Source organism: Oenanthe melanoleuca, chromosome 19 (genome assembly GCF_029582105.1).
Source record: "Oenanthe melanoleuca isolate GR-GAL-2019-014 chromosome 19, OMel1.0, whole genome shotgun sequence".
NCBI lineage: Eukaryota > Metazoa > Chordata > Aves > Passeriformes > Muscicapidae > Oenanthe > Oenanthe melanoleuca.
The window spans coordinates 10,018,059-10,044,436 of NC_079352.1; the positions used below are offsets into that span (position 1 = coordinate 10,018,059).

The 26,378-nt window shown below is 64.1% G+C and overlaps 1 protein-coding gene across 8 annotated transcripts; it reads right to left on the bottom strand.

The window, feature by feature from the left end:
- Positions 1 to 61: 61 nt before the first annotated feature.
- Positions 62 to 25,355, bottom strand: ELN (elastin). Of its 8 annotated transcripts, none has more exons than XM_056506527.1 (42): positions 25,175 to 25,355; positions 19,149 to 19,202; positions 18,673 to 18,699; positions 18,483 to 18,515; positions 17,054 to 17,098; positions 16,423 to 16,515; positions 16,034 to 16,093; positions 15,870 to 15,935; positions 15,740 to 15,787; positions 14,733 to 14,804; positions 14,555 to 14,581; positions 14,276 to 14,347; positions 11,692 to 11,718; positions 11,215 to 11,280; positions 10,914 to 10,958; positions 10,692 to 10,772; positions 10,544 to 10,603; positions 9,755 to 9,859; positions 9,627 to 9,671; positions 8,906 to 9,043; positions 8,781 to 8,822; positions 7,345 to 7,482; positions 7,220 to 7,261; positions 5,805 to 5,942; positions 5,680 to 5,721; positions 4,959 to 5,096; positions 4,834 to 4,875; positions 4,491 to 4,616; positions 4,353 to 4,409; positions 4,060 to 4,194; positions 3,927 to 3,974; positions 3,116 to 3,238; positions 2,897 to 2,950; positions 2,608 to 2,742; positions 2,395 to 2,442; positions 2,000 to 2,041; positions 1,759 to 1,797; positions 1,315 to 1,341; positions 885 to 926; positions 674 to 700; positions 530 to 580; positions 62 to 414 (listed from the first exon to the last, which is right to left on the bottom strand). In XM_056506527.1, exons 1-42 carry the CDS (start codon positions 25,251 to 25,253, stop codon positions 365 to 367), a joined length of 2,829 nt encoding a protein of 942 aa, XP_056362502.1. In that variant the 5' UTR covers positions 25,254 to 25,355; the 3' UTR covers positions 62 to 364. The 8 variants fall into 8 exon arrangements, with proteins under 8 accessions (XP_056362502.1, XP_056362501.1, XP_056362505.1 ...); XM_056506526.1 differs by having other exon boundaries at positions 10,692 to 10,775; XM_056506530.1 differs by lacking the exon at positions 17,054 to 17,098 and having other exon boundaries at positions 10,692 to 10,775.
- Positions 25,356 to 26,378: the final 1,023 nt, after the last annotated feature.

Here is a 26,378-nt window from a genome sequence, read left to right on the forward strand (position 1 = left end):
CTCCCCGCAGAGCCCCCGCCGCCGGCATCCCCTTCCCTGCCTCCCTCCCTCCCTCCCTTCCTCCAATGTGGGGTGCCCCTCACCCTGTGTCCCCCCTGGGGGTCAGCTCTGGGGCTGGGGAGGGGCGCGACAGCCCAGGCCCCCCCAAATCCCGCAGAGAGCGATAGCACCAAGGGGGACGGCTGCTCCCCGCAGTTTATTCCGCGCTCCCTGCCGGGACCGAGGGGCGGGGGGGGCCGGACGCTGCCGGGGAACGCGAGGTCCCTCCGGGGGCTTGAGGAGGGGGTGTCTCAGCTTTGCTTCGGATTTACATTCTGGACCATGCAGTAGCACCAAAGTTCATGAGGTGATGGGTGGCGGAGCGTTACTTCCGCTTCCTCCCGCAGTACTTCCCTGCCGCGCAGCCCGCGCCGCCTGCGGGGATGCGGGGATGCGGGATGAGCCCTCCCTGCCCCGCACCCCGCCGGGGATGCCCGCGGGGGGCAGGGCAGGGCAGGGCAGGGCAGGGCAGGGCCGGCACCGCGCTCACCTCTAAAGCCCAGGGCACCCAGGGCTCCTCCGTAGGGCTTGGGGGGCTTCCCTGCAGCGGGACGGCAGAGCGGCGTCAGCGGGACCCCCGCGGGGACACGCACCCCCCACCCCGAAACGTCCCGCGGGGAGGATGGATACTCACCACCAAATCCCAGGCCGCCGACCCCACCTGAAAGGAGAGCGAAGCCCTCAGCACGCACGGAGCACCCCCATTTCTCTGCCCCGTACCCCCCCGGCTGAGCCCAGCCCCCCGGGTCCCTCCCCGGCCCGTGGCCGTGTCTCCGTGAGCCGCCAGGCACCGACACAGCCCCCGGGGGTGCGCCGAGGTGCCGAGCTGGGGCCGGGGCTGGTACCTGGGAAGATCGGTGATACGCCGAAGCCGGGACCTCCAACCCCTGGGGAAAAAGCAACAGCCAGTGACAGCCGGTGATAGCAGTGCCACCCTAACGTGACTGGCGACAGCCTGGCTTACTCCAGGGACAGCAGCTGATGCAAAAGCCGCCGTCCCCACCCTCTGGCTTCCCAGTGCTCTCCCAGGCAGCCGCATGCCCAGCAGCGAATGGCAGCAGCGTGGGGACAGCAAGCGGGGATGAGCGTGGCAGGGTAGGGGACACAGTCCCGTGCCAGCCCCAAACTGCAGCTCTCACCTGGCTGCAGCCCCCCAGCACCAAAACCTGCAGGTGGGCGAGCCCCAGTGAGGGTGGGGAGCGTGAGCACAGCCATGGAATGTGGATGGGGACAGGGCCTGGAGTCACTCCTCCAGCCCCTCTGGCTGTCCCTTACCTGGCTTGGGAGGTTTCCCAGCAGCTCCTGGATACAAGAGTCCTATGTCAGAGGGGGCACCAGTGCAGCCCCTGCCCGGATTCACTGCCCCAGGGCCACAGCCAGACCCTTCAGGAGGGGCCCGGAGGGTCCCAGAAGGGACCTGCATCTCCACACGTTGGGGACATGGTACAGTACACGGCATGGGCAAGGCTGGCGCTATGGCCCTCGGTCCCTGCTCAGCAATGGCAATCCCTTTGGATCACCCCTGGGAACAGGGCAGGTGGCAAACAGGACAGGGCACAAGGCACGGTGACAGTGCGGGATGGGATTGTACTGTGAGACCGGGAGGGACAGAAGTGACCCACAGACTCCCTTTCCTTTTCATTGCTCTGCCAGCACGCTGCTGCTGCTGCTCCCTGCAGCCAGCCCTGGGAGCCCCACACCGGGACCAGCATCACTCACCGAGGCCACCGACTCCGAGCCCACCGACACCGAGGCCACCTACAAGGGGTAGCCTGGGTGAGTAGCAGCAGGGACAGACAGCAGGGCAGTGTCTGACCCGCTCCACACCCAGTCCCAGTGTGCCCGTCTTTCCTCGGGCAGCCCCGCTACGGAAGGACCACCCCCCTGCTCCACCCCTCTGGGTAAGCATCCCTCTGCCTGCACATCCCCCTGCCTGGGCTCAGTTCCTGCCAGCACTTACCTGGGAGGCCACCAACCCCTGGGACTCCAACCCCAGGAACACCTGCCAGAGAGACATCATTAACACCTGTCCCCGCCCAGCCTGGACCCCCAGCTCGGAGCGCTCCCAGCCACTGCCCAGCCTGCTGGGGTGGCCCTGGCACACATGCTGGGAGTCCCCAGCACCCATCTCACAGCACCCAGAGGGGCTTCAGCCCCTGCGTGACACATGAAGGACAAAACTGTCCCCAGTGAGTCTAGGGCAGGGAGTACAGGTGGCCCTTTGCACCCGTGGGTGACACCACGCCTGGGCCATCGGGGCACGGTGGCACACAGGGGACAGGAAAAGAGATCAGCACCCTGATGGCCCAGGGACAGTCCGAGGTGGCCCTGGGGCAGAGGGGCAGGGGTACGTACCGAATTTGGGAGGTTTAGCACCAGGCTGCACCCCTACTTGGGGGATGCCTGCAAAGTGAGTGAGGACACCACAGTCAGGACAGGACAGTCACCCCCACATCACGCTCATGTGCCACCACCCGCACCCCTCCCTGCCACTCCTTCATGTGGCTTGGCGGCTTTTAGCACTCCCAGCCACCACTGTCCCCAAGCAGGGTGGGGCAAAGCATGTACCTGCCCCAGGAAGGATGCCAGTTCCAGGTACTCCCACCCCTGGCACCAAGCCGGGCACGCCACCAACGCCAGGTGCCACTCCGGGCACTCCGCCCACGCCAGGCACCACACCTGGCACCCCTCCAACCCCGGCACCTGCGGAGAGAGGGGTGAGGCAGCAGGTGTGATCCCCGTGCTCATGATGTGGGATGATGTGCCAGGCCTGGGTGCCCATACCAGCATCCCCTGCACTGGGCAGTGCCACACCAGGGCTGGCAGGGAGACTGAGGGGCTCTCCAGGCTGACTCACCAAATTTGGCTGCCTTGGCCGCTGCCTTGGCTGCTCCTGCTGGACCTCCAACACCTGGGCAGAGACAGCAAGTGACCCTGGGGAGGCCTCACAGCAAATCTGGGCAGAGCCCATCCCTCAGGCCTTGTCTGCATCCCCCCAGGGGACACTGCTGAGGTTCTCCTCAAGTTTGTCCTGCCCTCACCAGCAGGCTGCCCCCACCCTCACGTTCCTCCTCACCTGGGACACCTCCAACACCAGGAACCAGGCCACCTACTCCAGGAACCAGGCCACCTACTCCAGGAACCAAGCCACCTACTCCAGGAACCAGGCCACCCACACCGGGAGCCAGGCCACCTGCTCCTGCAAGGAGAAAGAGAAGGACTGGAGCTTCAGCTCAGGAGGAAACATGGTAGAGGGAGTTGGATGAGAAGGCATGGCAGGCTAGGGGAGGGGGTGGGTGGATGGATTATGAGATGGATATGTGGCTGGATGAGGAGTGGTTGAAATGATGGTAGGATGGATGAATGGTTGGATGGATGGTGAGATGGACACATGGATGGTGGCATGGCAAGATGGATGGATGGAGGGGTGGTGAGATGGATGAGTGTGAATGGATGATTGAATGGATGGATGGATGAATGGAGGGATGACGAGATGCACTAATGGTTGAAGGGATGAAAGGATAGATATGTGGATGGATGTGGAGTGACTGAATAGATGAATGGAGGAGGTACAGAGGGATGGACAGAGAAGGGGACAGATGGACACAGAGGTGGTGATGGTGTGGGTGGGCAGAACGGGGTGTGGATGGACCAACGTATGAGAAGGTGTTTGGATGGTGAACTCGAACGCTCCACGGGGCTCACCTCTCAGGAGAGCAGCCCTGACACAGCCAGAACCTCATCTCACATTCAGCCCTTCAGGGAGCTCATCCCTCACCCCGACCCCAGGGACCCCATGCACTGCTGGGCCTCAGCCCTGACAGGGGAGCAGCCTGGAGTGGGGATGAGCAGGAGACAGGACATACCCCAGAGAGATGCCAGCTTACCGTACTTGGCTGCTTTGGCGGCTGCTTTGGCAGCGGCTGCCGGACCTCCTGAGGGACAGGGAGTGAGAGGGTCAGGAGCACGTCCAGCAAGCACTGCTGGGGACATCCAAGCATCCCTTGGGAACCATCTCACCTGGAACGCCGACCCCGGGCACCAGACCAGGCACGCCAACACCAGGCACACCCACTCCAGGCACACCCACTCCGGGCACGCCAACGCCGGGCACGCCAACGCCGGGCACGCCAACGCCGGGCACGCGTCCTGCACCTGCAGAGAGGGTCAGGGATGTGCCCGAGGGGGCAGACTCCACAGCAGGAATCCCACTGCCCTCCACAGCACCGGGGTGTCCCCTCCTCTCCTGCGTGCCAATACACCTCCTCCCTCCCTGGGACAGTGGTGGGACGGTGGAGACAGTGGGGACTCACCGATTGCTGCTGCTTTCGCCGCAGCCTTGGCTGCGGCCGCTGCTGCTGGGCCACCCACTGCAGGGACACAAGGGACACAGTCAAGGCACTGCTAAGACCAGTATCCCCACAGCAGCTGGTGACAGCCCATCTGCTCACCTCCAACACCGGGCACAGCTCCAGGAACCCCAGGCACGCCGGGAACACCTGGGACACCAGGGACACCGGGAACTCCAGGAACACCAGGAACACCAGGAACGCCAGCGATGCCAGGAACGCCAGCTCCTGCAGGGAGTGAGACAGGAGAAGTCAGATCTTGATGCAGAAACAGTGGCAAGGTCAGGCCTTTTCTGTCTCATCATTGCGGCCTGGAGTGGAATATCCACAGCCACTTCCAGGGCAGGAGGGGGATAAATTCTGTGTCGTGCTAGACCCTTGTGTGCATTCCAGGATCCCACCAGGTTTTGCAGGGACATGAACCTGGGCCCCGCGCAGCACGTACCGTACTTAGCTGCCTTTGCTGCTGCTGCTGCCGATGGCACCCCTGGGGACAAGGGAGACACGGACCCTCAGCCACCACGGCCCCACTCAGCTGGGCCATGGGGACAGGGCTCCTGGAACAGTCACCTGCCACCCCGGGGACAGCTCCGACGCCGGGCACCGCCCCGGGGACACCTCCAACACCAGGTACCAGGCCAGGGACACCTCCGACTCCGGGCACCAGGCCAGGGACGCCGCCCACACCGACACCGGGAACGCCGGCGCCTGCCGGGGACACCAGGGGACAAGTCAGAGCTGGCTGCAGCAGGAGCTCAAAGCTGGGACCTGCCATGGCTCTGTCTGCTCATCGTGCCCTGGAGAGCAGAGCATCCATGGCCTCATCCAGGAGAGACCCCAGCGGAGCAGGACGGGGATTGCTAGACCCAATTGATTTGCTTCTGGACCCCAGCAAGTTTTTGGAGGATGGCGACCTGGGCAGTGGCCCCTATGTCAGGAATCCCTGCCCTAAAGGAAGCAGCACTGAGCCATTGAGCACCAAATCCTGCAACAGATCAGCTGGTGGAAAACGGATTGGGTATAAAATCCAAGAATTCAGATAAATCCAAAGCCATCAGTTGGTGCTCATTGTTCACTCCCACAGAGCACCTGGGAGAACCCCTGAACAGGGAGAAGGTTCTGCCCTGGGGATGGAGCCAGGCCCAGGTGGGAGCAGCCGGGAGCTGGGCTGAGCATTCCCCATTCCCCATCAGGAGTGACCCCAGGGGACACCCTGGGCTGGGCACCCCCCGTGTGTCAGGGTGGGCAGGGCGGGCAGGGGTCCCGGGGCTGGGCCCCGCGCAGCACGTACCGTACTTAGCTGCCTTTGCTGCTGCTGCTGCCGACGGCACCCCTGGGGACAAGGGAGACACGGACCCTCAGCCACCATGGCCCCACTGAGCTGGGCCATGGGGACAGGGCTCCTGGAACAGTCACCTGCCACCCCGGGGACAGCTCCGACGCCGGGCACCGCCCCGGGGACACCTCCAACACCAGGTACCAGGCCAGGGACACCTCCGACTCCGGGCACCAGGCCGGGGACGCCGCCCACACCGACACCGGGAACGCCGGCGCCTGCCGGGGACACCAGGGGACAAGTCAGAGCTGGCTGCAGCAGGAGCTCAAAGCTGGGACCTGCCATGGCTCTGTCTGCTCATCGTGTCCTGGAGAGCAGAGCATCCACGGCCTCATCCAGGAGAGACCCAGCAGGGCAGGGCAGGGATCAGCCCCCTGACTCTCCCAGCGATTGCCAGGCAGTCACCAGCACAGGGAGCACAACCACCCTCATCCTCACAGAGGCACAAGGTGCTCCATGCCATCGGGACATCAAGCCTTGCAGCCAGACAGGCCACGGAGGAGAAGGGGCTGGGTCTCCCCAGCAGGTGTCTGCGAGGCCTGGGAGCCTGGGCACTGCTCAGACTGGGGAGCTGCCCAGGGCATTGGCAGCCTGCACCTGCTGGCACACGTTAGTGCCACACAGATAAGCATGTGGTCCTTCTGCAAGGGCTGAGTGTCAGAGGGCTTTGTCCTCATGGCACTCTGCTAGGCAGAGGCATCACATCACAGAGCACCCACTGCTGAGTTCCCTCCTGAATTCCTGAATCCCATCCTTCCCTGCGCCTGTGGAGGGATTTTTTCTGTACGTAACCACGAGATGGGCATCAGTGGTTTCAACTTCAAAGGAGAACAGGCACTGTCTCCTCCTGGGGACTCCCAAGGCTCTGCAGTTACGATGGAAGAGCAGGTCCATGGGACCTGGCCAGGTACCAACTGCTGGCTCTGCCTTTTGGAGAAGCATGTGGAAGCCAGTCCTGCATGGAACCTCAGGGCCAGTTCTGCACTTCTCCCTAGGCCCAAGCTCAAGGTGTCCCTGCTGTTTGATCGTGTCCCTCATCTCCACTGAACTCCATTGGGGTGGTTATACCTGATGGATCCCACCATCCCACCAATCCCATGTTTGAAGGGTGGTGACTCTGGGAAAGGGGTCCCTCTGCCAGGAATCCCTGCCCTAATGGCAGCAGCCATGAACGCTTGGGCACAAGATCCTGTGTCACATCTGCTGCTGGAAAACAGATTTTGCACTAAACCCAGAAATTCCGTTAAAACTAAAGCCATATCTCTGGGCTCATTGTTCAGTTCCACAGAGCAGCTGGGAGAACCCCTGAACAGGGAGAAGGTTCTGCCCTGGGGATGGAGCCAGGCCCAGGTGGGAGCAGCCGGGAGCTGGGCTGAGCATTCCCCATTCCCCATCAGGAGTGACCCCAGGGGACACCCCGTGCTGGGCACCCCCCGTGTGTCAGGGTGGGCAGGGCGGGCAGGGGTCCCGGGGCTGGGCCCCGCGCAGCACGTACCGTACTTAGCTGCCTTTGCTGCTGCTGCTGCCGACGGCACCCCTGGGGACAAGGGAGACACGGACCCTCAGCCACCACGGCCCCACTGAGCTGGGCCGTGGGGACAGGGCTCCTGGAACAGTCACCTGCCACCCCAGGGACAGCTCCGACGCCGGGCACCGCCCCGGGGACACCTCCAACACCAGGTACCAGGCCAGGGACACCTCCGACTCCGGGCACCAGGCCGGGGACGCCGCCCACACCGACACCGGGAATGCCGGCGCCTGCCGGGGACACCAGGGGACAAGTCAGAGCTGGCTGCAGCAGGAGCTCAAAGCTGGGACCTGCCATGGCTCTGTCTGCTCATCGTGTCCTGGAGAGCAGAGCATCCACGGCCTCATCCAGGAGAGACCCAGCAGGGCAGGGCAGGGATCAGCCCCCTGACTCTCCCAGCGATTGCCAGGCAGTCACCAGCACAGGGAGCACAACCACCCTCATCCTCACAGAGGCACAAGGTGCTCCATGCCATCGGGACATCAAGCCTTGCAGCCAGACAGGCCACGGAGGAGAAGGGGCTGGGTCTCCCCAGCAGGTGTCTGCGAGGCCTGGGAGCCTGGGCACTGCTCAGACTGGGGAGCTGCCCAGGGCATTGGCAGCCTGCACCTGCTGGCACACGTTAGTGCCACACAGATAAGCATGCGGTCCTTCTGCAAGGGCTGAGTGTCAGAGGGCTTTGTCCTCATGGCACTCTGCTAGGCAGAGGCATCACATCACAGAGCACTCACTGCTGAGTTCCCTCCTGAATTCCTGAATCCCATCCTTCCCTGTGCCTGTGGAGGGATTTTTTTCTGCACAGTAACCACAAGATGGGGATCAGTGGTTCAGACCTCAATGGAGACTTGCCATTGACCATGGCTCCTCCTGGGGACTCCCAAGGCTCCACATGGAGATTCCCAGAGCTCCACAGTAACAATGGGAAAAAAGGTCCTGAGACCTGGCGAGCTAAGTGCTGGCTCCCCCTTTTGTAGAAGAACATTGACCCCCAATGCTGTGTGAAAGCTCAAGGCCAATATTACCTTCTCCCTGGGACCAAGCTCTAGACTACCCTGCTGCTGAGCCAAGAATCCTGGCCCAACTGGAGCTCTGTTGGGGTGGTTATACCTGATGAATCCCACCATCCCAACAATCCCAACACATTGAAGAGAACGGTGACGCTGGGCAGGGGCCACTCTGCCAGGAATCCCTGCCCTAATGGCAGCAGCCATGAACGCTTGGGCACCCAACCTTCTGTCACATCTGCTGCTGGAAAACAGATTTTGCACTAAACCCAGGAATTCCGTTAAATCCAAAGCCATATATCTGGGCTCAGTGTTCAGTTCCACAGAGCAGTTGGGAGAAACCCTGAACAGGGAGAAGGTTCTGCCCTGGGAATGGAGCCTGGCCCTGGTGGCAGCAGCCGAGAACTGGGCTGAGCATTCCCCATTCCCCATCAGGAGTGACCCCAGGGGACACCCCGGGCTGGGCACTCCCCATGTGGCAGGGCGGGCAGGGGTCCCGGGGCTGGGCCCCGCGCAGCACGTACCGTACTTAGCTGCCTTTGCTGCTGCTGCCGCCGACGGCACCCCTGGGGACAAGGGAGACACGGACCCTCAGCCACCACGGCCCCACTCAGCTGGGCCATGGGGACAGGGCTCCTGGAACAGTCACCTGCCACCCCGGGGACAGCTCCGACGCCGGGCACCGCCCCGGGGACACCTCCAACACCAGGTACCAGGCCAGGGACACCTCCGACTCCGGGCACCAGGCCGGGGACGCCGCCCACACCGACACCGGGAACGCCGGCGCCTGCCGGGGACACCAGGGGACAAGTCAGAGCTGGCTGCAGCAGGAGCTCAAAGCTGGGACCTGCCATGGCTCTGTCTGCTCATCGTGTCCTGGAGAGCAGAGCATCCATGGCCTCATCCAGGAGAGACCCCAGCGGAGCAGGACGGGGATTGCTAGACCCAATTGATTTGTTTCTGGACCCCAGAAAGTTTATGGAGAATGGTGACCTGGGCAGTGGCCCCTATGTCAGGAATCCCTGCCCTAAAGGAAGCAGCACTGAGCCATTGAGCACCAAAACCTGCAACAGATCAGCTGGTGGAAAATGGATTGGGTACAAAATCCAAGAATTCAGATAAATCCAAAGCCATCAGTTGGTGCTCATTGTTCACTTCCACAGAGCAGCTGGGAGAACCCCTGAACAGGGAGAAGGTTCTGCCCTGGGGATGGAGCCAGGCCCAGGTGGGAGCAGCCGGGAGCTGGGCTGAGCATTCCCCATTCCCCATCAGGAGTGACCCCAGGGGACACCCTGGGCTGGGCACCCCCCGTGTGTCAGGGTGGGCAGGGCGGGCAGGGGTCCCGGGGCTGGGCCCCGCGCAGCACGTACCGTACTTAGCTGCCTTTGCTGCTGCTGCTGCTGCCGACGGCACCCCTGGGGACAAGGGAGACACGGACCCTCAGCCACCACGGCCCCACTGAGCTGGGCCGTGGGGACAGGGCTCCTGGAACAGTCACCTGCCACCCCGGGGACAGCTCCGACGCCGGGCACCGCCCCGGGGACACCTCCAACACCAGGTACCAGGCCAGGGACACCTCCGACTCCGGGCACTGCCCCTGGACCTGGAGGGAAGCAGAGTTGTCAGACACCTTCACACATCCCACTCTGCCACTGGTGGGGACATGATCTCTTCCAGGGTCACAGGAGTTTCTTGGGCACCTGCTTTGTGGTGGGCTCCTCACTCATCCTAAAGCAGCTTCTCAGGGAACCTGGGATGGACCTGGGAATTTGATTCCCAGCTCCCTACACCTATCAGGGGCCCGGCCACCAGAATGGTGGCCAATGACTCTCAAGGTCCCCCAAGGCTGTGGCTGTACATCCCACCTGTCCCAGTACTGGCACGTTTTCTCTGAATACTCCAATATGTGGTTTGCTCCTCACTTTTCCCCCACAGAACAGCCAAAGGGGGGAGCAGCAGAGATCTGCATCACCAGGAGCATCCCTCACTATGTGAGGACAGCTCAGCACAGACACCACGTCCCTGGTGACTCCACTGGCACCTGGCACAGCAAACCCACATCTCACAGAGAGACCACGTGTGATGGGCATGCCCTGCCCTGTGCCAGGCTGCTGCATCCCGAGGGGCCTATCAGCCCTTCATCACTGCTGGAGCCGGTACAGGGGGCAGGGAGAGTACCCAGAGGGTGGGATAGGGGCTGCTGAGGCAGCTGTGGAGCCACACAGCCCCTGGCATGGATGCACGGCTCTTCCCTGTGCCGAGATCTGTCCGAGCAGCAGGAACTCACCAAAAGCTCCTGCCTTTGCCGCTGCCTTCGCCGCTGCCGCCGCCGCTGCCGGTCCTCCGACTGCCGGGACAGCGGGAGAGAGTCAGGGATGCGGGATAAGGGAAGGAAACCCTCCCCGAGCCAGGGCAGAGCCCTCTGATCGCCTCACCTCCAACTCCTGGGATACCGCCCACACCGACACCGGGCGCGACTCCCGGGATGCCGCCAACGCCGGGCAAGACACCGGCTCCTGCCGCGGGGGACAGCGCGGTCAGCGTGGTGCGGGGACACGGGGACACAGCCAGCATCCCCGGGGCTGGCAGCGAGGGAGGGAGGGAGCAGCTCCCTGCTGGGGAGGTGGGTGGTATTTGTGCCACAAAGGGCGACTCACCGAGTTTCGCTGCTGCCTTCGCTGCTGCCGCCTGTGCGCCGACCCCTGCGGAGGACACGGGCACAGAGCAGCTGAGGTGCTGAGACCATTCCCACCTCAGCTCCTCCACCCACAGGCACACTGGGGACCCGGCACTCCTGCCAGCAGCTGTCCCCCTCTCCTGGGGGACGTGCCGCTCCCCTCCGGGCTGTCCCTGCAGTCCCCAGACAGTGCCTAACCCCCGCCCAGGGGCCAGCACGGTGACAGGTGCGTGGCCCGCTGCCGTGGCCGTGCCTGTCCCCACCCTGGGGCTGCGGAGTACCTGTCCCGGTGGGGTATCCTGCCTTTCCTGCCAGGAGGCCGGCTCCTATCCCGCCGGGCCGGAGGCCTGCAATCAACACAGCGGCAGGGCGAGGTCAGGCACCGGCCAGGGGAAGGACAAGGAGACAGACGGAGCAGCTCCCTTGGATCTCCTCCCCCTGGCGCCAGAGGATGCAGAGGGATGCCAAAAACCAGCTCCTCCCCACTTGAGATCCCCGTTCAAACATCCCTGTCTGGAGCTGGAGTGGCTCAGGACGTATCCTATGGATTAACAGCTCCCAGGGATGCCAGGAAAGTTGAGTTGCCAGGCTGGTCCACAGCCACCAAGGGCAAGGCACAAGTTCCCCAAGGGACCACCTCGCCCTGGGAGCGGGATACCCCTCACACCACCCCGAGGGTCGGTGGCCACGAGGCCATGGTGACAGCCAGTGGAGCCACGAGGACTGAGGACACAAGCACTCACCACGGGACAGCTTACCATTGGTGTAGGGCAGTCCATAGCCACCTGGGGACAAGAGGAGAGGAGAGAAGGGGGCGTTAACACCTGGCTGCTGCTGGCCCTGTCCCCTCTGCCCCACGGCATGGCCCCGCTCTGCCAGGGCTGTGCAGCACCAGCCCAGGGGCTCCATCCATTGTGGCAGTGAATCCTCCGGGATACAAACCCCCGCGGTGGAGCTGGGCCAGGAGATGCTGTTCTCCCTCACCTTGAAAGCAGCCGCCCCCTCGGAGCCCTGGCCGAGGGCTGTGGCGCCTGAAGCTGGTTCTGCAGGAGCCTCCCATGACCCTGCTCCAGCAAGGGGTCCCGCGGGAGCCCCACGGCAAGAGCTGTACCCAGCTGGCTGCACCCCGGCCAGCTCCGAAGGCAAGATTTTAATTGGAATCAGGGCTTGAGAGCCTCGGCTGAAACGTGACCTCATTAGGAGGTCGGTGTGAAGGGGTGGGGAGGGATTACGAGCTGGAACATCGTGGCCAGGAAAACGTCTCCTTGAGAAAGAGCCGGATCCCCGCACTCTGAGTGGCGTGGGGATGCCCCTGACTCAGGGGGGACCGCGGGCTGGGCAGCCAGCAGCTCAGCTCCCATCACTGCTGGCAGCAGCCCGACACCACGGGCTGCCACATGGGGGGACACCTCGAGCTGCACGCAGGGTGGGGGTGCCTCCAGCAAGGGGGCCGTGGGCAGGGACGTGGCTGCCTGCAGCCAGGATGGAATTACTCATGGCACAGCATCTCCTCAGGCACCAGACACCATCCCAGCAGCCAACAGGTGCGGACGAGGTTTGCCTCCATCCTGCCAGGCTATCCCATGGTGTCCCATGGCAGCACACGGCGGACAGAGGCTCACAGTGAGCTGTGTCAGGTGTCCCCCACCTTGAGGGCCACCCTGCCCAACCAGGAGCACCTTATCAGCACCTTGCTAACCCTAAAGCTGGGAAAGGGTGACACACATGGAGGTGACTCCAAGGGCCAGAAGTCCAAACCTTGAGTCTCCAAGGGTTTTGGCGGGTCCAAGCCCAGCTCCCCACCACCCCCAGCTGGGTGGGAGGGCAGCCCCTGCCCTGGGGCTGTGCCCATGAGAATGTCACCCACACTGCCAGGGGGGCTCAGGCCGATGCACACACTGGAAGGGCTCTGCACAAACTGATGCCACCCAAGCATAGCTGGACACCCCATCCCTACAGCATCAACGGGACCCTGACCTCAGCCACAGCTGCAGACTGAACCTCCAGCAAGGTGGATACCAGGCCCAGGGCCACCTCCTGGTGGGGACAGCACAGGAGCAAGTCATCTAAAGAGGCATTTTTCCACATAAAATGTTATTTATCCCACTGTCTCTTCATCCCTTCTCAACCTGCACCTACTGCAATGGGGACAGTGCAGGGGACACCCCACCTGTGGCAGCCCCAGATCCACCTGCAGCATCAAGACAGGAGCCTCCACAGCCAGCAGCACAGTCTGTCCTTGCACTGCCAGCCCCAAGCCCTCAGAGGTGACAAACCAGCATCCCCCAGAATCCCAGGGAGGTCTGGAGATACCCTCACTGTCCTGATCCCTATCCTGGGGCTGGGACCCAGACAGGATCTGCCAGCAGCAGGGCTGAGTCTCTGAAGGATCATAACTCTGCTCCACTGCAGGAAATCAGAGCAGACCAGGGATCCCTGCTGCTTCCTGTGGCCATGAGCCCTGCTGGGGGGAAGGCAGCAGAGCTGATGGGACTGGAGCTGGACTGGGATGTGCTGGGCTAGGATGTGCTGCCTGGGGGGCTCCTCTCACCGATGCTCTCCTGCCCCCAGCAACTTGTTTGGGTGAATGGGAAATGCCTGCAGATCCCCAATGCTCTCCCCAGCACCCCAGGGATGGGGGCCCTGCCTGGATGTGGCTGCCCCCCTTCTCAGGATGCACTGGGTGGCAGCATGGCCCCTGAAGGGCACAGAACCTGCCACTGTCCCTCCATGGGCACAGCTGCCCAGGCACAGGCAGAGCTGGCACCTGGCACAGGGCTGGGAGAGGAATGTGTGCAGAGCAACCTGGGCTGGGAAAGGGGTGCTGAGCTCCCCTAGGCTGAGCTGGGCTGCAGCTGAGTGCCATCCAGGTGGGCAGTGGGGAGGGACACCTGCCTGGAGCCCTCAGGTGGGCTCACTACAGCTCCTTGAGCCAGGACACCTGGCCCAGGTGAATGCCCAGCCCACCCCCAGGAGCCAGAGAAACTAGACTGTCCCTGCACAGGCTGTGCCCTGTGCCAGCAGGAGCTGGCAGGGACATCCCAGGGTGGCCTGGCCTAGAGCATGTCCCCAGAACATGAGCCTTCCTACCTTACACCAGCTGGGGAGAGCCACAGCACTGTCCACATGAGCCAGGGGCAAGACCCCCAGCAGCTGCCCATGGGGCTGCCACAGGCAGGGCACAGCAGAGCTCCTGGCCCTGTCCTGCTGTCCCAGGCCAGCACTGGCACTGCCAGGTCTGCAGGACCAGTGGGCACCGTGCCTCAGCCCCAGGGGACGGCGGGTCCTTCTCCTGGGGATCCTGCACTGCAGTGAAGCCACTCTGCTGGCTGTGGAGCTTACCTGGGAGCTTAGGAGCTTTGATGGGATACCCCAGAGGGACACCGGGCTGCTGACCTCCAAAACCTCCCAGTCCTGCAAACCAACAGCACACTCTCACCTGGAGCCCGCGCCACGGCTGCCACCAGTCCTGGACAGAGGGGAGTGCCCCAGGGCACCCTGGCAGAGGAGAGTGGGTGGCTTGGGAAGCCCTGAGGCATCTTCTGGTGTGGGGATACCATGGCTGTGAGGAGCAGGCTTGGGAAGGAAGAGAACAACAGGCAAGAGAGATGGGACACTCACCAGGGATTCCTCCAAAGGCTCCAACTCCTAAAAGGAAACACAATGACACCTGTGTGAATCCTGGGCTGCTCTTGGAGGCCCAAATCCACCTGAGTGAATTCAGCTGAAGGTTGGCTTCCCTGCTAAGTGCCAGCTCTGAACCCACCCCTGTGTTCCAAGGGGATTGAGGGGGACCTACCTGGGGCTTTAGGCTTGACTCCAGCTCCAGTGGGGACTCCAGGCAGCACCCCCACACCAGGGAAGCGAACACCTGGAGCAGAGACCAGAGGGGTGAGCTGGGGCCTCAGGATGTGACTGGTACCCAACACCCCCCTACCCAGCTTCCAAATCCCTGTCACCCATAGCACCCTCATCCTCAGGGATGCTGGGACCACCCTGTGCCAGCTGCCTGCACCTCCAGTTGCCAGGAGGGGCTTGCTGGAGGCCTGAGCTGCCTGTGGAACAGAGCCTGCAGGGAACACGGCACTCCAGAGGAGTCTCACTGGTGACAGCAAAGCCCCAGCCAGGCCCGGGCAGTGCACTCTGCCCTGGTGAGGCTCAGTGGCCTGGGGCCAGATGGGGCTCTCCAGCCCTCCAGGGGTAGCAGACAGTGTTAGGGCCTTGCGGTCCTTTGGGTTGGAATTTTGGGTTTTGAATTTCCTTTTGGTTTGGGATTCTTTTTCCCCTCTTACAAATGTCTTTCATTACAGCTCAAGATTTTCAGACATGGAAAAGACATTCCTGACCAGCAACACACTTCGGACAGTGTTGAAACATCTTGTTTTCACAAGTTTTCCTCCTCCAAATTACTTTGCACTGAGGAATTCCTCTCTCCCGCCACCTCCTCCCCCTCCTTCCCACGCTGCCAGCCCTGGTGGCTGTGCCAGCTCCTCTCCCAGTGCTGATGCTGCCTGCTCCCGCCAAGCTTGGCACGGGATGGAGGTGCCGGGTCCCCCCATGTCTTTGGCACGGTGGAAATGTCACTGTGACCTCAGCCAAGGGGTTTGGAAGCTGCAGGGAGCAGCGGGAGGCAAGCGGGCAGCGGGGCAGGGTGCTCTCCCCACGGGGGCTGCTGGCACTGGGCAGGGACCATTTGGGAGTGCTGACGGAGGGGTAGGGACCCCCTCGGCACTGGGGTGCTGCTGGGAGGGTGAGGACCCCCTCGGAGGTTGGAGTGCTGCCGGTGGGGTGGCACCCCCAGCTCACCTGCACCGGGGAGCACGCCGCCCGGGAAAGCTCCAGGAATCCCAGCACCTGCCGGCAAAAGAAATGCGGGGATGAGGGGCCGGATGGAGTCGCTCCCCGCCCCGGCCCCGACGCCGGGGCCGTCACCTACCTGGTATTTTAGGGGGTTTCCCTGCCGCGCCCAGGCCGGGCTGCACCGCGCCCGGTACCACGGCACCTGCGGGCAGCACAGACCCCTGAGCCCCCGCTCCTGCCCACGCCGGGGACAGCTCTGCCCCAGGCTCGGCTCTGCTGGGGGCGAGGAGTGCTTCCTACCTGTGGAGACCCCGAGGCCACCAGGACCACCAATTCCACCCACGCCTCCAATGCCAGCACCTGGGGGCATTGGGAAGAGGAGTGTACCAGGGGGAGCTGCCGCCGCCGGGCTGCGGCCGGCCGGAACGGACCCAGAGAAGGGACAAACTCAGGATGGCCCTTGGGGGTGAAGGGGACACCCTGAGGCGTCCCAGGGGTGGTCTCTGCTCCTGGGGGCTCAGGTTTGGCCAATTCCCCCGCGCCTGGGTCCCTCCGAGTCACTGGGGAGCCCAGTGAGAGCATCAGCTCCTGCCTGCAGCCCCGGCTCCGGGGGAAAGCTGTCCTGGCCCCGAGTCCCTGGGGGCTGCCCGAGCCCCGGGCCGCCTTGCCCAGACCCCCCCAGCACTCACCAGCTTTTGCAGCAGCCTTGAGCGCCGCGGCCGAGGCGGCTCCCGGGAACGCGCCCCCGGGGAAGGCAGCTCCGGGGAACAGTCCCGCAGCACCTGTGGGGAGAACAACCAGCATCAGCACCCCTAAAAAACAGCTGCCAACAGGGGCTCCTGCCCTCGCGGTGGGCACGGGGGTGGTGAGCTGTGGGGGCTGCGTGGCAGTGCCAGGGCTGGCGTTAGGCTGGGCAAGGCGGTGTTAGCAGGCACTGACTGCCCTGTCCTGCATCCCCCAAATTCGTGCTCCCATCCACATCCCACCTGGCACACACGACACCTGACAGCCCTGCAGTGGGTGCTGACACCCCTGGAGTCACTGGCTGACCACCAGCAGAGGCACTGTCCCTCTGCTGCCAGCCCTGCAGGGACCCCAGGTGCCTCCTCTCCTCTGGGGTCACCCCACTGGGGCCGATGTCACCATGCTGGGGCACATGCTCAGGTCTGGGAAGGGCACTCAGCCCAGATGAGGCCCATCCAGCACACTCTGGAGAGCTGTGGAGATGGGGACAGGGGATGTGCTGCCCCCAAGGTGGGTCTCTGGGGACATCGCCCCGGGGATGGCCCAGAGCAGGGATGGACAGTGGTCAGTGCTCACCTGGCTGCAGGCCAAGGGGGCCAAGTCCCCCAAGTCCTCCGACCCCTAGAAAGAGAAGTGGGGTGAGGGGGGTGGTGGCCAGGCCCAGAGGGACAGAGGAGTGGGGGACGGGAGAACAGCCCAGGGACAGGCACGGGGACAGTGACAAATGTCCTTGGGTCCTTCATCCCATCTCTTCTGCCTCACCCACCCCCCACCCTGCCAGGCCACAAGGGGACGGAACCAAAATGTTTATGGCTGAGGAATGAGTCCCTGGGTCTCCGGCCAGCGCTGCCTTCCAACATCTGGGGCTCATCAGCCCTCGCTCCCTCCAGGCGCAAATTCCGGAGCCGCTGGCTCCGGGCGCGGACACCGCTCCGGCTGGGCCCTCGCAGCCGCCCCGCGTTTGGTTTTAATTACGCCCAAATAAAGGGCCTTGTTTTTCTTTCCACGAGCTGAAATCTGAGCGAACGGAGGCTGCTGGCCCCCGCCTCGGGCTGCGGCTCCCACTGCGCAGCCCGGCCGCTTCGGGGGCCCGGGGGCATCGGTGCCCCTGCCCTGGGCACAGGAGGGACCCCTGGGATGGGCACGGGGGGACCCCAGGCAGCATTTGGTGACATGGAGCAGCATTTCTGCATGGGGATCAACAGGCACCGTGCAGAGAGGGCCAGGACAAGAGGGAGTGGTTTGAACCAAAAAAGGAGAGATTTAGACTCAATGTTAGGAGGAAATTCTCTGCTCTGGAGGTGGTGAGGTCCTGGCACAGGGTGCCCTGAGCAGCTGTGGCTGCCCCATCCCTGGAAGTGTCCAAGGCCAGGTTGGACAGGGCTTGCAGCAGCCTAAGACAGTGGAAGGTGTCCCTGCCCATGGCAGGGGGTGGAACTGGATGAGCTTTAAGGTCCTTGCAACTCAGCCCATTCTATGATTCCATGATTTCCCTTGGCCCCAGATGTCGCATGTTCAGTCCCTGCTGCCCCAGGCTCCAGCTGTGCCTTCTCCAGCTGCGCATCCTCCTGCCAGCATCTCCCCTCTCTCCTGGTGATGTCCCCTCTCCCCAGCATCCCTAGGCCGGGCAAAGCCCAGCGTGGGCTGCAGGAGCCTCTGCAAAAGCTGCTTGGCCCGATGGCAGGCAGGCGGAGGCGCTGCCAGCTTCCCACCAGGACACTGGCTCCCGGCTTTACGTCTCCTCCCGCAGCTCTGGCACAGCTTTAAGGCAGCAAGCACCCCCAGCGGGTGGCCTGGGGGGCTGGGGGCAGAGGGCAGCGCCGAAGCGGGCTGGGAGGCTCCCAGAGGCTGTAGCAGCATTAGTGTGGCAGGGCAGGGCTGGGTGTGCCTTGGCCTAAGGGCTTCCCCTTGGCCACGGGGGAGCAGCGTGAGGGCAGCAGTGGCTGTGAAATGTCCTGGCCACTGGCATGCCTGGAGGTGGTGAGAGCAGGGAAAGGCTTCTTACCTGGTTTGGGAGGTTTTCCTGCAGCCCCGAGTCCTAGGGGAGAGCGAGCGGAGGGAGAGGGGTCAGAGCCCGGCAGGGGGACACGGGGGACAGGGCCAGCCTCCTGGCAGACCCCCTGCCCAAACAAGGCAGATCACTGGGCATCCTGCCCCTCTCCCCAGCCCAGCCTGGCAGGGGTTCCAGCACTCACCTGCTCCCAAACCTCCAATTCCAGCACCTGTGAGCAAGGGCGCAGTCTGAGCACTGCTCTGGGAGCACTCAGCTGCTCCCAGGGGTCCCTGGGGAGGTGGGGAGGGTCCCACGGGTGTCAGAGGATGGGCCATCCCTCCCTGGGATGACCCCAGGATTTCGGCTGAAGCCCTGGGGGTGGGCTGTGACCTCTGAGTGCCTCCTGTGGCCAGGGCTGGGCAGGGCATAGGTGCCAGCCCTGGGCTAGGGGCCCCTGGGGTAAGCCTGGCACTGCCACCCAGTCGTGTCCCCAAACTGTGGGGCTGATGCTGAGTCCGTGCTGAGCAGCCAGACAGGGTGTCCCCATGTCACCTGATCCAGGCTGGCAGGTCCCCAGCGTTTCATGGTGTCTCAAAGGCACTCTGAGACCCTCCAGGCACCTGCCCATCCTTGCAGACAGGGTGGTGCCCCCTCCCAATGGTGCCTGGACCCCCTTACCTGGGAAAAAGCCTCCTCCTGGGACTCCCCCTCCTGGGATAGCACCAGGAACCCCTGCAAGAGAAGAGACCCTTGTTAAAATCCCTCCAGAGGTCCAAGGCAGGGGGTGGGGGCTGCTCCTGGCTCCCCTGCTGCTCCCTGTGGAGGATTTGGGATGTGGAACTGGAAAGGTGCCTGCCTTTCCTTGCATCCCTGTTTGCCCAGGGTGACAGTGGTGACAGGGCTGGGAGGTCCCAGCTGGGACCCAGGCATGGCACCTCGGTGGAGTCAGCAGGACCCGACCCTGCAAAGAAGGGAGGGAGGGATGTGGGGCTGGCTGCAGTCCAGCTCTGCTTCCCAGCTCCTGCTCCATTCCACAGCCAGGGCTGTCTCCATCACCTCCAGCCTCATGTGGCTCTGGGGGATGGGTCCTGGCACTGTCCCAGTGGATCCCCACTGTCCCTGCTGGTCCCAGCCATGCCTGAGCATCCTCTGGGGCTGCCCCAAGGATCCTTGGATGTGTCCTGTCTGCTGAGGTGCCAATGGGAAGAGCCAGCTCAGGCCAGTGGGACTGAGGTGACAGACTGGGGGGACACTGCTGAGACCCATGGAAACCCCCTGTGTCCCTCTGCCAGTCTGTGTGGCATTTGGGTCACCAACGGGTGCCAGTGCTCTCCAGGGCATCTCAGCTTGTGCTCAGAGGCCACAAGGCTTTTTGGCCAAGGTTTTTTGGCTGGTTTGGATGCTGGCAGTGACATGTCTTCTACAGGCCACCAGGCTGCCACCCCTGGCTGGCCTCCCAGCTCCACCAGGGCCATGGGTGGGCTGGGGACAGCTAGATTGGGGACACAAGTGCAGAGGGAAGCTTCTCTTCTGACAGAGGGAGACGGTTTGTGGTGGAGTTTGCAGGGCAGAGCCAGGCAGGGGGGCTGACAGGAGGGTGGGGGGGCTGTCATGGCCACAGTCCCCATGGGAAGCTGTAGCCAGCAGCCAGGGGCCACAGGCACTGGGGACACTGTGGCCGGGACCTGGGGACCTGCAGTGGCCTCCCCAGGGGCCCGGGAGGTGGGAGCATGCATGGCACAGCCCTGGCAGCACCACCACGGGCTGGGCAATGCCCAGGGGCTGGGCAGGGCAGCGCCAGAGCCCGGGGGGACAGGCAGGTGGCAGGGCTGGCACACCACGGTAGAGCACATTGTGCTGCACATCTCCATCGCAGATGTGGGGCAAACTGGGGGGTGTCTGTGCCCCCACACTGTGCCCCACCAGTGACAGGGGTGAGGGTGTCCCCTGAGCCCTGCTCACCTGTCCCTTCCACCCTGGGCGCCTGGCAGCGATGCCCAGCCCCCCGCAGGGATGTCCCAGGGTGTCAGGACACCCGTGTGTGACTGGGGTGTGGGGCTGTGCATGCACAGGAGTTGTTGGGACACTCAGTGGCAGCACGGGACACCCCCGGGGATGCAACATGCTGGGGAGGAGCCGTGCCAGGACTCATCACACAGCCCCGGAGTCTGTGCCCCTCCCGAGGTTCTGCCAGTGTGCCTTGGATAGAAGGGACATGTGCTGAGCCCCCTGGCACAGCCCAGCCCAGCCCGGCCAGGGGGGTCCGGAGCAGCTCCTTTTCCCGGCCAGGGGGTGACAGAGCGGCTCCTTTTCCCGGCACATTCCGCGCCCACACCACCCGCCCCCAGGCTGGATAAACACAACTCCAACTCCTGCCTTGTTTCCAAACAAACTCCAAGCACCCGCCAGTTCCCCGTCCAGCCTCTGGGAGCCAGTGCTGGCACGGCCAGGGACCCCCCCGAGGAACAGCCAGGGACCCCCGAGGTACAGCCAGGGACCCCCGAGGCACGGCCAGGGACCCCCCCCGAGGCACGGCCAGGGACCCCCGAGGCACAGCCAGGGACCCCCGAGGTACAGCCAGGGACCCCCCCGAGGCACAGCCGGGACCCCCCCCGAGGCACAGCCAGGGACCCCCCCCGAGGCACAGCCAGGGACCCCCCCCGAGGCACAGCCAGGGACCCCCGAGGCACGGCCAGGGACTGTCCCCACCCCAGACAGGGTGCTCAGCCCCCATCGTACTGCCCAGCCTCAGCCCCCCAAAGCCAGGCAAGGTCCCTGGTGCTGAGGTGACAATGGGGGACCCGGGCTGACCTCTCCTACCCCTCTGCCACCCTGTGCCTGTGCTGCCTGATGGAGACCCCCAGGGAAGCTGGGACAAGGATTTCTCACAGCATCCCTGCAGTGTGGGGACCACAGAAATGTCCAGGTGTCACCTGCCCACAGCCACAGCTGCCAAACTCAGCCCTTTATTATCATCACCACCCTCCTGGGGCACTGGGGGTCCTGCCAGGAGGGTCCCACTGTGGTGACACTGTCACTGCCCCCTTCCCAGACACCATCCCAGAGGCAGGGCTCCGTGCCTGGACACTTTTGGGAGGGTTGCAGAGGCTCTGGTGGTCTATCTGCTGTTCCTTGCCCAGATCAGGAGTGGGCAGCAGGCAGGTCAGCACGGCCTGGCAGGAGATGGGATGGCCCAGAGGCAATGGGATGGGTGGCTGGATGGTGATGCCAAGGAGACAAACCTTTCCCTCACGAGCTCTTCCTGACCAGCTCTGCTGCCAGGCACGGCTGGACTTGCACTGCCCTGCACACTCCTTCACAAGCTGCTCCCCCAGAGCCCAGCTCAGGGCTGTTCCCTGCTGCAGGCACTGCTGGGGAGTCTCTCCAGATCCCCCCAGTCCCTCCCCCTGGCAGCACCACCGAGCACAGGCGTTGGTGACAGCCCAAACATTGGTGACACTGTGACCACAGTGGGCTCTGGCCATCCCTCTCTGGCCATCTCTGCCCTTGCCCAGCCTCAGGGCCAGCAGTCCCCAGCCCAGTTTGGAGTCTATGTGCTCCCATTTGTCCTCTCCACTCATTCCCTTGGCACATCAGGGAAGGGGAGACTGAGTCAGCAGCTTCCCAGAGCTGAAGGAGCTCTGTGCTGCCTCTGCTCTGAGCCTGCCAGGACCCTGGGAAGGGGATTTTCCTGGGCTCCCAGCCTGTCTCCTGGGCTGGGCTGGCTGCGAGCCTGCATCCCACCCCAGGGATGCAATCCAGGGGCCAGAGAATTTGAGCCACTCGTGCAGCCCCAGCTGTGTCAGGGTGTGAGCCATGGAGGTGCTCAGGATCTGGTGTGCAGTCTCCTTGTTTATGGGAATGTGACGTTTCCCCCACAGCTCCATCCACAGGTGTGGATATCCATGCTGTTTCACTGCCAGAGCTGCTTCCGATCCCGTTTGGATCAGCTGCACCATTTCTCTCTGCACCGCTGCTTGCAGCTCCCTTCAGAAGCCAGAAGTGCAGAGGGTTTCTCTATTGCATAGGTTTGGAGACCAAGAGCAGCATGGAGAATCCACCACCCTCATACCTCAGCCCCTCTCTGCGCCCACAGCACCCGCTCCCGGAGGAGCCTCAGTGCAAAGCCACCACCATTTCCCCTCTTCCCTCATTCCACTGTTTTCTTTTTCTTGGGAGAAAGTTATGGAAACATTCAGTCTCCAAGCGACTTTGAAGCTGTGTGCATCCCGGGCTGAGCTGGCTGGTAGCAGCTCGGGGGGAGCGGGGCTGCTGCCGGGGCCTGGCTGCTCTCCAGCCCCCCTGAAGCTCCAGCTTTCATCTCCCAGCGCTGGCAGACAGCTGCACCCTGCCAGCTCTGAGGCCAGGCTCCAGCTGGGAAGGGGAGATGCCACCCCAGCCCCACCCTGGGGACCCTGGCTGTCCTCAGAGGGTCCCCACAGCCCCAGGCTGGGTGCTGGCACACCCAGTGCCCGCCCCTCTGCACCACCCCAGCTACTCCCTGTGGGCCCAGAGCTTGCAGGGCTGGCACCTCCTTGGGGTCCCTCTTGTCCCTCCCGGGGGTGTCACTGCCAGGGGATCCCCTGTGCTCCACACAGGAAGCACTGAGGGATGGATGCCCTGCTCCAGATGCTGGGACAGGCTGTACTCGGCACCTTAGGGGAATCACAGCACCTTCCCCTGCAGCGACCTGTGTCTGGCTGTGCAGGTCCCCACAGTGCCAGCACAGCTCTGCTCCCAGGGCCAGATCCCCAGGGGCTGATCCTGACCTGCTGCTGGGGGTTTCCTGAGCTGCCAGCTCAGCTCCTTGGCACTTCTTTGAGGTGACACTCTAGGTATGAACCCCTCAACCCTGGGATGTCTCAGGGTTCCCTCTCCTGCCAGGTTGATTTGGAGCTGCACTGGCAGCCAGTGCTGGAGTCTGTCTGTCTCCAGCACCCTGGGACCCCCCTGACCATGGCACTGTGCCTCTGTGCCAGCTCGTCCCCAGGGTCTGACGTGCCAGGAGCAGGGCTGAGACACCAGGCTGCAGACATGCCCAGTCCTCCATGGGACAACCTTCTCCTGTGTCCTACCAGCACTGGGACTATCTCCAGGGTCAGCTCACCTCCTCTGTGAGCTGCTTCCCAAACCAGCAAACACCTCTGGGGACTGAGCCAGGGCCTGGAGCGGGGCCAACAGTCCCGAACTGCTCAGGAACTGCTGCAGGGTCTCACTCAGGGTCCAAAGTCCTCCAGAGACTGTCCCAGCTGGCCATAGCTTGAAGGATCAGAACAAAGCCAGCCTGGATCAGCAAGCCACATCTGTCTCACTGCCAGAGATGGAGACGGCCCAGGACTGAGCACAGCCCATCCAGCATCCTGAGCAGGATTAGGCACCAACAGCAGCTCGACTTCCCAGGCAGCTCTGGGGTCCCACTGCCTGCACAGCCAGGACAAGCCAGCCTGGGGACAGGGTCCTGTGAGCTGCAGGGCATGGGCAGATCGAGCTGCTGAGGGCTATGCCCTTGGTGACAGGTGGCCCAGCTGTGGCTGCCCTGGTGCCCACCCAGCCTGGCACTGCCCATGGTATCCTGCCCCTCTCCTCTGGTCCTCAATCCTCTCTGTCCAACAAGCCCGGCACGACAGCCCCGGCACCGACCCGCGGCCGATGGCGGCTCTGCCCATCACACACTCTCCTCGGCAAAACCACCCGGCTCCCCGGAGGTGACTGTCCCCTCCCTGGCGGTGGTGTCGCCTCCTCAAAGCACTCTGCCCCGTTTGGCCACGGCAGTGGGGGCTCTGAATCCGTGCTCAGCTGTTTCCTCCGCTTGGGTGGGAGCTCAGCTCCCAGTCTGACCCCGAGGCAGGGGCACCGGCTGTGCTGGCCGGGCTGTGTCACACGGCTGGGACACGGACCCCTGCGCTGGCTGTCACCTCCCCGCCCCGGCCTCGAGTGCCGCACCTGCGTGCGCCTGGGCTGGGCTGTCACACAGCCCTGGGACCGCGCCGGGACAGGGACCCCCGCTGGTGGCACAAGGGCGATGAGGGCGGTGTGAGGGCCCCCGGCACCCCCAGCCTGCGGTTCGGGTGGGTCGGGCCGCTCTGCAGCTGCGGCAGCCCCGGGGCTGTGGCGGCCACACACTGAGCAGCAGCTCGCACACAGCGACCGCGGGATGCTGCCACCCAGCTCCGCTGCCATGGCACCGCGGTGACAGCTGCCACCTCCCCCCGGCCCCTCGCACTTCTAGGTCCCATGGGAGTTTGGTGGCCACCCCCGGTGTCCTGCCTGCGTATTCCTGAGCCTTTCGTGCCTCCAAGCCTCTCGTGTCCCCAAGCCTCTCACCAGGACACCCCTCGCAGCCTGCCCCTGACAAGTGCTATGGCGCAGGGGCGCCGTTACCGACTTGCCCGTGTCACCACCTTCGGTGACATCCCGTCCCACCGGGGCACGGCACAAACCACCCCTCGCTTTGGGGAGAAAAGAGCCCTCGGCGGAGGTGGCACCCGGGGGCCTGCCCACCCACCCTCGGGGATGTCCCCAAGGCAGGGCAAGGTGGATGGATGACTGTCTCTGCTCGGGGCCAGGCAGCCGGGAGCCGAGGGGCAGCTGAGGGGCAGGCGAGGGGTCGCCAGGAGGATGGGGGTGTCGCAGCCCCGGTGCCCGCGGAGGGTCCCCGCAGCGAAGCGCTGTCGGGGTACGGGAAGGAGCCTTTCGTTCCTTACCTCCTTGCTGAGTAGCCGGGAGGATGGAGAGGAGGAGGAGGACTCCGGGGAGGAGGGGTGCAGCTGCCTGCCTTGCCATCTCTTGAAGCAATGCCCCCGTGCTCCCGCGGGCTGTGTGTTTTATCCCAGAGCTGCTTAATTGTTGCTTCCAAGGATGCGAGGGAAAGGGGAGGGGGGTGAGAGGGAGGGGAAAAGGAGGGGGGGGGGGGGAGAGGCACAGGACACTACGTCATGAGGAAAGGCCAAACACACACGAGCCTCTCCCGCCGATTGGGCTGGCTGCTCGGGGAGGGTTTTTTTCCTTTACCCCTTTTTTTATTTTTTTTTTCCTTCGCTGCTCTCTCCAAGACTGCGCGTCTCTGCCAAAAAAGCTGGAAGAGCAGGGGAGCTGCCAAGGCAGGCGGTGGGGGAGGACGGGGGGGCTGCGCCCACCGGCACGAGGACCACGGGTGATGGCACCTGAGTAGCCTTTCATCCCGGGTGACACGGGGGGTTTCGCATCCCGGGTGGTATCGGCCCGAAAGGGGATTGGGGGGCAGGTGGGGACCGGTGGGGTGAAGGGTTGGTGGTGTCGGGGGGTGCAGGCGGGAATTTGGGGGATGTCGCTCCAGTCGCAGCGCGCGAGGGACGGGATATCGGCCCGATGCCCGGTACTGTGCCCGCTGCCCGTGCCCAGCGCACGGAGTCCGGACCTCGGTGCCAGTGCCGGTACCGTTGCCCGGCGTCCGGATCCCGGTATCAATGCCCGGTGCCCGGGCCCCGGTGCCAGGTGCCAGTGTCTGGGTGTTGGTACCGGTGCCCAACGCCCTGGTCTCGGTGCCAGTGTCCGGATCCCGGTGCCCAGATCCTGGTACCGGTAGCGGTGCCCAACGCCCGGGTGCCGGTGCCAGTGCCCTGATCCCCGCGCCGGGGCTGGATCCCGGTGCCGATGCCGGTGTCCGCCGGCGGTGGCCGTTAGGTGGCGGGCGCGGGGTGTGCGGCCGCCGGCAGGAAGGGAAAACCGGGCATTCTGCAGGAAAACGTGCCCTGGGGTGCCCTGGGGACACGCAGCGCCCGGCCGGCCGCGGCTGGTGATGGACGCACGGCCCCCGCGACCCCCAGAGCAGGGCATGAGGGGGGGTCTGGCAGCTGAGCCCCTTCAGGGGCTCCGGGTTCCATCAGCTCTGAGCCCAAACCCGGCCCTGCGTGTCCCTACTGAACTCCT

What these genes read in the sequence shown, in the direction of transcription:
- ELN (XM_056506526.1), bottom strand. Translation starts at nt 25,253, where the DNA reads ATGGCAAGGCAGGCAGCTGCACCCCTCCTCCCCGGAGTCCTCCTCCTC. An exon ending in AGCTGTCCCCGGGGTGGCAG is followed by an intron (nt 9,672 to 9,754) that starts GTGACTGTTCCA and finishes CCTTGTCCCCAG; the next exon opens with GGGTGCCGTCGGCAGCAGCA. An exon ending in CGCCAAAGCAGCCAAGTACG is followed by an intron (nt 3,239 to 3,926) that starts GTAAGCTGGCAT and finishes TTCTCCTTGCAG; the next exon opens with GAGCAGGTGGCCTGGCTCCC.